The 12,073-nt window shown below is 43.1% G+C and overlaps 1 protein-coding gene across 1 annotated transcript in view; it reads right to left on the minus strand.

The window, feature by feature from the left end:
- Positions 1-6,408: 6,408 nt before the first annotated feature.
- The window catches only part of ADAM7 (ADAM metallopeptidase domain 7), a 68,661-nt gene continuing 62,996 nt past the window's right edge, over positions 6,409-12,073 (minus strand). The window contains exons 21-22 of the mRNA XM_053216161.1: positions 8,733-8,833; positions 6,409-6,484 (exon numbers count right to left, since the gene is read on the minus strand). Coding sequence (XP_053072136.1) covers positions 6,409-6,484; positions 8,733-8,833 — 177 coding nt within the window. The remainder of the gene's footprint in view (positions 6,485-8,732; positions 8,834-12,073) is intronic.

Consider the following 12,073-nt stretch of genomic DNA (forward strand, 5'->3'; position numbering starts at 1 on the left):
GGATGATCTCATCTACCTCATTTATTTCGGTGGCTCCCAGAGGCTGTGCATTGCATTTCACGATAAGAGGACAATTTACCCTCGTGTGTGTGTGTGTGTGTGTGTGTATGTGCGTGTGTGTGTGCATGTGCACTTGTTTAATTTTTGAATCCTCCCTTCGTGGTGTTCTTTTACATCCCAGCCCCTTTAATGGGTGAACTCTCAAGTGCCCACGTACGGAGAATGCATCTAGGAGTGGGCGCCCCTCTTTGGAATTATTCTAGACCACCTCCTGTTTCGCTCACTTCAGCCACTTCTCCACAAAGTACTGCACTCTTCCATTCCAGTGGATTTCAATAGATAGGCATCCTTTGTCACTGAGTGAAGGACCTGCTTTGCACACGTCTCTTTGGATCAGCCTCAGTTTTGTCCCTCAGTTGCATTTTTACATTGTCCTTGTAGCACCATGTAGGGATGACGATGGGACCATCTTGCTGCTTGCTGAATCAGCCCCTGAACACACTGCCTTCAGCCTGCCTGCCTGGGCTCTCCACTAAGGGAAACCAACTTGAAATAATGAGGAAAGATTACAGTGAAGGTCAGAAAAAAATTGCATTTCTTGGCATATCAATCAGAAAATCAGGATGTTAAAGTTTGATCAAGTCACTTATTTATTTATGTGAACCAGAACTCTAATTTCTTTAAAAAATTGTTTTATGTTTATTTATTTTTTAGAGAGAGACAGAGCATGAGCACAGGACAGGCAGAGAGAGAGGGGGGGAAAGACAGACTCCAAAGCAGGCTCCAGGCTCTGAGCTGTCAGCACAGAGCCTGATGTGGGGCTCAAACTCACAAACTGCAAGGTCATGGCCTGAGCCGAAGTCGGACGCCTAACTTACTGAGTCACTCAGGCGCCCCCAGAACTCTAATCTCGTAATTAGATTCCTGAATCTCATGATTGCCATATCTGCTTTAACATTGTTTTTTCATTAGTTTCAAATATCAAATGATAGTATTAAATATAATTTCAAAAATCAAATGATACGTAAAGATTTACAATGAAAGACAGGAGCCTCTGTGTCCTACTTTCTCATTCTTGGTCTCCATTCACTGTATCCTAAACATTCCATACTCTAAGTTATTTCCACGACCAGCACCTCCATATTTTCTAAATACCTTACTTTGGCTTCTGTTCGTACACATGTCACTTTTAAGAATTATCTACTGTCTTCTAACTAAGAGAGATAAAGATTACCTTCTTTTTCTCACCATTTCGGTTTCCTAATCTTTCCAAAACAGTTATAGCACAACTGCTTTAAATATTGCTCGTAGTTGAACAACATAGTACATGGGATTATATGTCTTTCCTTGTCCATTTTTTTTTTCATTTAAAATTTTTGTCTGAAACTCAGGGTTTTTTGACCTTGGAACTACTGACATTTTGGTCCTAGAATTCTTTGATGGGATGCTAATGGGCAGGAGGCTGTCCTGTGCACTGTAGGATGTTCAGGCGCATCCCTGGTCTTGTCCTACCCAATACCAGTGGCACCCCCATCTTGTTGCAACAACCACAAATGTCTCCAGATGTTGTCAAATGTCTCCCGAGGAAAAAAAGAATCACCCTCATTGAGAACTACTGCTCCAGAAGAACTAGAAACCACATCTCAGAATCATAAAGACACCTTGTTCTCAATCAGGTCTACTTTTGTTGATTTCCTCTTGGGGACGGCTCTTCTGGAGCTGTCTGTGGTCTTGCTGCCATCTGAGAGGTGCTCCCTAGGGCTCCCTAGCATGGCAGTCATCCCGAAATTTCCGTTCACCCATCTCTGGGAAACGCCTTTGCTTTCCCCTCTGCTGAATCATCTCTTTACCAAATCTTTTGTCTCCTTTATGTTTTTAATCCTCTAAAATGTTGAAGCACAACCTCTGCTACCTTCCTGTAAGTGAACAACAGGTAAAATTTGGATGAATTGTGTGGTGAAAATGTCTATTTTCTGCTCATCTGGATTATTAAGTCCAGCTGAGTTTAGACTTCTAGGTTTGAAAAACATTTCCCCTCAACATTTGAACATACGGATCATCTTACTTCTATAACCTTCTGCCTTGCATTGAGAAATATAATGCCCTCCCTGATTCTCCAGTCTTTCTTTATAACCTGTATTTTCCCTCTGAAGGTTTTGAGTTCTTCCCTTTAAACCTGATGATTTGAAATTTCTGTATAACTTTTAAGACAGGTACTTCACATCTGGGAAGTCACAGGCTTGAGTGCTGATTTTTTTTTCTTTTTCCCTTGCCATTTCCTTCTTTCTCTCCTTACTGGAAAATATTTAGCTGTAATTTTATGAATAATGTCTACTTTGGGACTACAGCTAGATACAGGTTAATCTTTTCACCTTCTGCTACATCTTTAAACTATTCTTTCATTCCTTTCCTCCAACCCTATCTCATTAGGCTGCCTTCTGGGTATGCTGCTGAACACAACCATATTTTTTTAATCTTAATTATTTTATGGATATATTTAAATCTACAGGCTAGTTTGGTTTCTTATTTCTGTTGTTCTCTGGTCTTTTAACTCTTTAAATATATGTGCCTTTTTTCTATTCTGAATCTGTTCATTCCAACACCAATTAGCTTTGGAAACTTTCATCTGCCGGTTATTTTTTTCTACTGATTCTTCTTCCTGACGACTTAATTCTGCTTCTGCTTTGCAATTTTATAACATGTCATATCCTGTCCATCGGACCCTGACCGTGAGATAAAAATTGAGTTTGTCATGAAAGTGGCTTTTATCTAGCTCTCGATTCACATTTGTCAGTGTTTCTGGACTCTGAAATTTTCCTTGGCTTTCTTATCAATACAACAGTGAATCAGGAAAAACAAAGGTATTCCAAACCTTTTCGTATTCTGTACCAGGTATATTTCTTTAGCGTTCTAGTTCACCATATTGCCAGAAAAGGAAGCTGCATTATTAAAGCCTATTAAAAATAAGCTTCATGCCCAGCGTGGAGCCCAATGCAGGGCTTGAACTCATGACCTGAGATCAAGACCTGAGCTGAGATTAAGAGTCGGTTGCTTAACTGACTGAACCACCCAAGCTCCCCTCATGTTCTTCTTTCATACAGAATACATTAACTCCATCCCAACAGCCCCAAATATCTTAACTCATTCCATCATATACTCTAAAGTTTCATCTAAATATCATCTAAATCTGGTGTGGGTGAGACTCAAGGTATGATTCATCCTGAGACGAAATCCCTCTCCAGTTATGAATCTGTGCAACTAGAAAAGTTAACCGCTTCCCAAATACAATGGTGGGACAGGTAGAGGATAAACATTCCAATTCTAAAAGGGAGAAATTAGAAAGAAGAAAAGGGTGATGGGTTCCAAGCACGTCTGAAACTTAGCAGAGAAAATTCCCTAAGATTTTAAGGTTCAGGAATAATCCTTTTTGGCTCTATGCACCTGGTTAGTGGCCCTGCCTTTTTAGACCAACCAGTCCAAATGGAGTGACTCTGTTCTTTTGACTGTGAACAGTGACCCTGACCCCTCAGGCCTTGGCCTTCTGGCTCTTGGTAGAATCACCATTCCTGCCCACGTTTGAACCTCGAGGTCATCACGTGACCTCGAGGCCATCCATTTAGAAGCCTGGGTGCTTTCCTGTGAGGCTTGAGGCCCCTTGGGCAGAGTGTTCTACATCATCTATCTTCAGGTACCTAGAACGATACCTCAGATACAGCAAATGTGCAGTGAGCACCTGTTGAACGGTGGAGTAAATGAATAATTAAAGGAACAGAGCCTAAATTGTATCAATCCATATTCGTTATTTATTTTATTACTTTTATGCCATGTTTCCCCCTTTGAAATCTAAGAGTACTGTTGGTCTCTGCTTGTCGTTTGGGTTTGTTGGCTTTCCGAAGGGTCACTGAAGAGTCCTCAGGAGGAAGATTATAGCTTTGGCTGGAAATGGGGTTGTGAGATCTGCCATTTTATCCTGCTGCTTTCTGAGTGTCCCTCGCTAGAAAACGCAGGGGGACTCAGGGAGCAGTATGACGTTGGGTTGGGCTTGGGTCTGATTCTTCATTTCCAAAGGTGGGATATTGAGTAGCACAGTGTCCAGCTGGTGCTATTTTCAGCATGGAAACCTGTTACGCAACCAAGCAGCATGAACAAGATGGAGCAAATCGATTTATTTCTCTTCTGAATTGGTTGGCGGTGCGTCAATATTGAGGTATCCAGTTTGCGCAATGTGCTACCTGGGAGGCTATTTCTTCCTTTCCTCCGCCAGCCTAAAGACGGCAGTAGATAATGGTATTTCAAGCTATGTCCTTCTGCAAAGAGAGCATCAGACACATTTCTAAGAACGTCAAATTAGTATCCAGCGACTTTCCCTGGTAGACCCGAAGAGGCACACCCCAGAGCCCGATCTCTAGTTTTCTGGGCGTTTTTGTTTTTGTTTTTAAAATGTTACCATCTCTGGGTAATGAACGTCAACTTTTATGTCCAGAGGCTGATGTGGATAACGGGAGAGAAAAGGACTCGTTTAAATACAGGACAAGAAGGACTTTAAGTGCCATAGGATTTATCTAAAAGCCTTTGTGTTTTTCGATCCAGTGAATCCACTTTTGAACCCTGTTGGAACGACAGTAGACCTGTGAACATTTTCTTCCCTCTAATCATCGCTTTGAAAACCTGGAGAAGACTGGGAAATGAAACAGACGCCTTGTTCTTTACGACAAAAAACCTAGGCCCACCCACTGCCTTGTGTTGGCCCGCCCCTTTCTAGATCAAAGTTGCCTTTCCCAGAAATCAGCTCCAGCGGCCACCTGTGATGTCACTGTCACCCTGGGGGTATAATAGGTCAGTTTAGAAACTGGAGTGGGTTCGGATCGTGGCTTTGGTCTGAGGCTTATGTGCGGATTTCTGTTTCACCCTTGACTGCTGTGTGGCTGGGCACCTCTTATCCCTACCTTCCTTGTCTGTAAGAGAATACTTTCACAGGGCTTTGCAGTGGGCATCGAATGAGAAATACGGAGAGGTCTAGCAGGTGTGTGGAGTCTGAAAGGTGCGGCACGGATACTCTCTCCTCCCACTTGTCTGGTGCATTCTTCATTTGATTAGAACCAGGAAGCCTTCCTCAGAGCGGGTTGGCCCCTTCATTGACTCTTGCCATCCCCTGATCCACAAGTTGCTGCCAAATGTCAATAATTCTTTTGGTTTTCCTTCCCTGCACGCTGACAATGAAGGAAGCAACAGACATCTTTCCCAGGCATGCTAAAGGGAACTAAAACATTGCCCAGGCAGAGCCCTGTTCTACTGAGTAAGACCTCCCAGAACCCGAAGTAGTACAACACAGAAAAGGTTCCAGGATCACAAGCACCCCCCTTGGGACGGGCCAGGAGAAGGGTTAAAGGTGCTAAAGTCTCAGGTGCAGCCCCAAATACGGTTCTACCACGACAACAGCATGGCAGCCAGGGTCGGGCTAAATTGGGAGGTGGCCCCTGCCCGGCTTGCCTTGCTGTGTAAATCCGTGCATCCTTGTGGCTGTGGCTGTGGCTGCAAAGATTGGGAAGTTGGTGGGCGGGAAATGGGAATGGGAGCAAGATATATTAGTTTCCCTTGCACCACTGTGAATGTTGGAAGGACCTGTGCTTCCTCCCTCTCAAAATTATATTCACACCAAACAGCGTGGTAGTGATGGGAAACATACTCTCTGGAGGTTGAATCCCTGGGTTGACATTCTGGCTAAGCTCTTCGGTCCACTGTCTCTCTTTTGGCAAATTATTTTACCTTGAGCTTGATTTTCTCAAAGCGTAAAATGACGATAATAACAGTAGTTAACTCCTAGAGTTATTTTAAGTCAAATAAAATACTACATGTGAAGTGCTTAGAAAAATGCCTGACAAATAGTATGTACTCAGTAAATGCTATATTTGCTCTCCTTGCAGCAAATCACTGATATCCTTGAGCAAGCAGCTGTTGGCTTTTGAATTGACTTACCTAAGCTCTAAAGCCACTCCGGTTCAGTTTCTTTCCGGCTAGCACTTCTATGATCCTATGAAGACCCCTTTTTACGTACCTTTTGCTCCCGGAGACCCCTGAGGTCTAAAGTTATGTGTATCTTCTTTTCTTAGCGATCAATATCCATTACATATAGTTCCCAATTACAGCTTTTCCTGGAGAAATATACTAATGGATTCTGTCAAGGCCGGGAGACAGCCATTTCCCTTGCATAATGGCTCTCGACTTTCCTAAAAGCCCGAGCTTCCGTCCGAAAGTGATCAGGAAGCGTCCAGTAAGCTCAGGAGTCGAATCGATACTTCTCACTCTTTGGTGGTGATTAGTAGGGGGACGTCGATTGTCGTGAATGTCCCACCACAAAGTCATAGAAGTCACACACAGGCTATGGCTCCTCCTGGTATTTACTAGCCGTTACATATCCCTGGGGAAAGGGGGAGCTCTTCGGGCGTCCACAGCAGCAGTGGCTAATTTGCTGGCCTTCAAAAAACTAAAATAAATAAACAGATCATATAAAAGCAAAAAGCAAAAACAAAATGATCCCTCCGGCCCTCCCCCAGTAGTTTTCAGGAGATGGGGTCATTTGGACATGTCAGCTTCAACACCACTAGACTTCAAGACTTAAAGCAAACAGGATTTATCTTCAGAATCTAAAACCCTCATTCAAAGTTTGCAGGCTCGGGTTGCCTGGGTGGCCCAGTCAGGTAAGGTCTGACTCCGGCTCAGGTCCTGATCTCCTGGTTCCCTGAGCCCCAGCCCTGAGTTGTGCTGACAGCTCAGAGCCTGGACCTGCTTTGGATCCTGTGTCTCCCTCTGTCTCTGCCACCCCTGCCCCCTGGCACTCTCTCTCTCGCTCTGTCTCGCAAAAATAAGTAATACACATTAAATTTTTTTTCTTTTCATTCAAAGTTTTCAGGCTGTCCACCCAACTCCCCTTTGCTCAGGGGCTCCGTTTCTGTTTTCCTAACCCAACCCACAACCCTGGCAGAGAAGAAAGGGGTCTGGCAAAATTCTCCCAGAGCTACGTCTTCCGTAACCAGCAACGGACTTGAACAAACTTCTTGGTAAGTTTATTTCAAGTCAGGATTTTGCAGGCCTGGTGTTGTGTGAATTCCCTGGGCGAGTTTCCAGCTCATAGATTTAGATTGTTAGGTGGCCACCTAGTGGTCGTTGTAGAAACTTCATCGATGCGTTGCGCCGTGAGGACTGCCAGGGCCCATGCATGTATTTGTGCCCCAGATCAGGAAGCGATCACTGGTCTTTTAGGATGTGACTTCCCAATTCTAGCACGCGCCAAGAGTGCCTTTAAATTCCACAACCATTTGGAAGCACCGATGCTTTCTGAGAATGGCAAAGTGGTCGTGTGGAGCTGGCCGGTATTTAGAATAGTGGATGCTGTCCTGGGAATGCTGATTTTTGGTTTGGTTTGTGTGGGATCTCGGGGGATTCCTTCGCACAGTAGTATTTAAATACTATTGCAACAAGTATGAATTCTGATTTACTTCTGAGTGTTTTTTAAAGGCACTTGTCCGAACTTAAACTGCAGAATCTATCGCCCACCCTCTGCCCCCTGGGATGTACAGCTGCTGATATGTCTGCTCGGGTTTCGCTTCTTATTTTTGTCTTTTATTTTTTTTTTTAATTTTTTAAATGTTTATTTATTTATTTATTTACTTTTGAGAGAGACAGACAGAGCACGAGTGGGGCGAGTGGGGGAGGGGCAGAGAGAGAGGGAGACACAGAATCGGAAGCAGGCTCCAGGCTGTCAGCACAGAGCCCGATGTGGGGATTGAACTCGTGAACCGCAAGATGGTGACCCGAGCTGAAGTCGGACGCTTAACCGACTGAGCCACCCAGGCGTCCCTTAGTTTTGTATTCTGTATTGTTTTTCTATGGGTCGCGCTGGGTCTGCATCGCTCAGGGTTCGGTGATTTGCGCACAGGTTTTGCTCAAACTCAGCACGCTGGTAAAGCCCTGGCCCTCAGCCATTATCTGTGGGTGGATTGGGGAGCACAAAGTTCGCTCCCCTCTTGGATTTTCCTCTCTGTGGTGCTGTCTGGGAACTCACCTCCACCCAAGCCTTTCCCCAGTCGGCCATGGGTTTGCTGAGGGTTCCTCACACCTGCCATGCTGCTCTCATTCCCAGATCCCCCCATCCCATTTCTGGCTAGTCGTCTCCTTGCCCTTCCTGGAACCACCAATTTCTGCCTAACACAAGGCATCTTTGTCCTGTCTGCTTCTTAGGTATAGGCCCTATTGCCAACACATCATTTGAACTCATTTGAGTTCTCACTTCCCAACCCAAACCAGCCCACTGTCATTAAAAAATGTAAATGTCAAATTAGATAAAAGGTCTGGGAAGGAGCAATGCACGCAATAGACCCTGAAGCTCAAGCTTTATTAGCTTCTGGATAAATCCACCTCTGTCCAGGGCAGAGGGTACAGGGACCCAGCTACCAAGAGTAACTCAGTACCCCAAAACACAACATCCCAGAGCTGTAACGAGCTCCGTCTTAATTTAGGCAAGTTCCAGCATCAGGAAGCTTCTCTATCTGTGTATGGGGTGGGAAAGGAAGCAGTTCACAGGCTGAGGAGGAAGACAGAGTTCCTTAGCCCGTAAGTCCTGCAGGTCTGTTCTTTCACAACAGGAGTTCTGTCTGCAACTGTTGGTTCAAAGGAAAAGACTCAAACTGTCCAAGGTGATAAGAGCCATGCATATTAGGGCTATGAAATCATACCTGGCTCCATAACCGGGGACAGGGACAGCACTCCTGCTGGTTCCCTCCAAGGGAACCATGAAATTGCTTCCTAATCTGCAGACAGCATTGGAAGAAGATCCCTAAGAAACACGGCACAGGGTGGCAGCATCTGAAAGAAGTGTAGGTCAAGTCTCTAGGGCCTCGGATAAGTAATAAAGACAAGCACGGAAAATACTCCCTAAAGTAAAAAGGAAGCTTACCCGGCAGAGGGCCACTGGGGTTATTTGAAGAATGGGGGAGCAGACTAGAAGTCCGGAGTGATTATCTAGGCATGAAGCAGCCAAGCAGGAGGACTCAGGTGGTGCCAGGCATATTTATAATTTGAGAGAGAGAAGAAAAATTTGCAAAAAAAAAAAAAGAAAGAAAAAGAGAAAGAAAGAAAGAAAGAAAGAAAGAAAGAAAGAAAGAAAGAAAGATCACTGGAAACTAGTAGTTGGCTGAATGTGGAACCCAAGGCAGAGATGATGGTGAATCTTTTGGAAGAAATACGAGAGCAAAAAGAAACATAGTGAATCAAGAAGGCGAGATATACATATTGTTCAAGCAAGTACAAGTATGTGACTGTCCCTTCGTTTTGGACATCAGAAGACTATTGTTTGCTTTAAGGAGTATATATGACACACAATTTCTTTTTTTCACAAGTTTGCCTAAAACGTTTGTCTTTTAAAAATTTTTTCAGGTTCCTATTTAAATTCTAGTCTGTTAATATGCAGTGTAATATTGGTTTCAGGAATAGCATTCAGTGAATTATCACTAATGTACAACACCCAGCGTTCCTCACAAGTGCCCTCCTAAATGCCCATCATCCATCTAGCCCACCCACCTCCCATGCAGCAACCCTCAGTTTGTTCTAGATCCTCAAGAGTCATAAAACAGTTAAATTAGCATCTTTTGCTTTCAGTGGGCAATCGTCAACACTCTTTCTTAAATGAGTGGTTTTAATCAGAAAAACAAACGCTTATGGAATTCTTGCGTAGGTGTGAAATGCTGAGCCCCTGCTGTCCTTTGCTGATCTCACTGTGTCCTCACATCAGCCAGTCAAGTAAAGCAAGAAGAATCTCACCAAGAACAACCAGCTCTCTTCCTTGCTTTATTTATTTATTTATTGAATCATAAAATTCTCATTTAGCACTTGAAAACTTCACTTTAGTATACAAAGAAACAATTGATATAGCTTTAACCGTTAACAGAAAGAAAATAATACAAGAGAAAGTGCTGAGAAACAGGGGCATAAGAAATATCTGACATCATTCCTTGGACAGCCCCACACACCAGAATCAGGGAAGGCTAGAGACGGAAGAGAAATTGCACAGTAATTGCACAAATCTGTGCAATACAAAGATCTCACAAGCACTTAAGGGGAGCCGTGAGTATTTCTTCTCTGCTGGAGTTAATTTTCTGAAATTCTTATAACCCCTCTGATTTCTCTGTCAGGTTTAGAAGGAATTCTAAAAATTTAGGAATTTAAGATGAGATTCTAGGAATTTAACCAGAAGCATCTCATGTCCTCCTTTGCTGCCACAATTTTAAGATTGATTCTGTAGCGAAGAGGACTATTCTCCTGCCTCCTTCACTGACAAGACACGAGCCAGACAGCCCTCTACCTTTTAATTATTTAGTGGAATCAGATGACTTCCTGCACTGAATTCCTTGGCATTTCTGCAGGAGAGAACTTCATTTAATCCAGAATTAGTGGCAATCGTGTCATATTCCAATTAAGGTTCAGTAGTTTTATGATTCCAAAGAAATAAACTTTTATAAGAAGTGTTTTGCTTCTTAGACTAAGGGGTGTAGTTTAATATCCTCAAGGTTAAGAGTCTTTTTTAAAGTAACCAGATTGACATTCTTTAGGGAAATACGAGAGCAAGGAGACTATTTTGTATTAGTCTATTGTATTAGTCTTGTTATTGTATTATATTGTATTAGTCATTGGAAAAACGCCAAGAATCTTTTTGTAGCATATGTCTACCCTACAGGCTGTAAATTCTACAGGTAAAGATTACAGAAAGAAGTTGCTTCTCATCAACATTTTCTGTCTTGATAAGAACTTTTGAAAAACTACCAGATATTTGTGTAGCAAGTATCGAGGGAGGGTTATGAAGATCTTTCATCCAGAATCCTCAGCCTAGCCTTGCACAGCCATTTTGGATATCCAGTTTCAAGCTCTAAATAGAAACAGACAGGTAAAAAGAAGTTATTTTCTCTAAAGTCTATGGCACATTATATTTCAGTTACTCATTGTTATCTGCTAATTACAGTAACTTTCCGGGATTCTGTTGTACTATGCTTGTTCACATTTTTTCCAGATCTCCTTAGCCATGGCTAATTAAGCAGTCATTATGAAATGAACAAGCCTATCACAAAAGAGAGAAAATCATCTTGTCTTTCATTACAGGATGCCAAACAGTTTTCTTGCATTAAGGAGCATCTCTCTCCATTCATCAGTATGAGACATGTCCATCATTAAGGAGTGGAAGGACCATTAAAAATGTCCTTCCTTCCCCTTTCCAACACAGAAAGTGTGTTGGGCAAGATTTCTTGTGAAAAATGTTTTTACGGGGGAGGCACCTGGGTGGCTCAGTCAGTTGAGTGCTGACTCTGGGTTTGGCTCAGGTCTTGATCCCAGGATTGGGATTGAGCCCCATGGAGGGCTCTGCACTGAGTGTGAAGCCAGTTTAAGGTTCTCCCTCCCTCCCCGCTCCCCTCTCTATGTCTCTCTGAAATGAAAAAAAAAAGATGAAAAAAGAACGTTTTGTGGGGGAAACTTCTGATTAACCCAGTACATTGTAGAAACTCAATAGAAATCGATGAATGGATGAATGAAGGAATGAAAACAGAAACTCTGAAATGTAGCCACAGTGCTCATTTTGTCTCGTTTTGACAAAAATCACAACTGTTTGATAAATTTTCTAATATAGCCATTGCACTTAAAAAGTGAAATCATCCCTCAGATAGAGTCAGTTATTGATTTAGTAGGTGAAACTTTGATAAAGCAAACATGAAATAACTGTTCCATTAGGAATGATACTTTCTCCGTAATTACCAGTGCTATTTGGTCCTTAAAATTCTTCATGAGAGGGGTGTTTGGGTGACTCAGTCGGTTGAGCATCCCCACTTTGGCTCAGGTCACGATCTCACGGTTTGTGAGTTCGAGCCCCATGTCAGGTTCTGTGCTGACAGCTCAGAGCCTGGAGCCTGCTTCAGATTCTGTGTCTCCCCTCTCTCTTTCTCTCTCTGTCCCTCCCATGTTCACATTCCGTCTCTCTCAAAAAGAAATAAACATTTGGAAAAAATTCTTCATGAGAAACTGTAAGTGTGTA

Source organism: Acinonyx jubatus, chromosome B1 (genome assembly GCF_027475565.1).
Source record: "Acinonyx jubatus isolate Ajub_Pintada_27869175 chromosome B1, VMU_Ajub_asm_v1.0, whole genome shotgun sequence".
NCBI classification, from domain to species: domain Eukaryota; kingdom Metazoa; phylum Chordata; class Mammalia; order Carnivora; family Felidae; genus Acinonyx; species Acinonyx jubatus.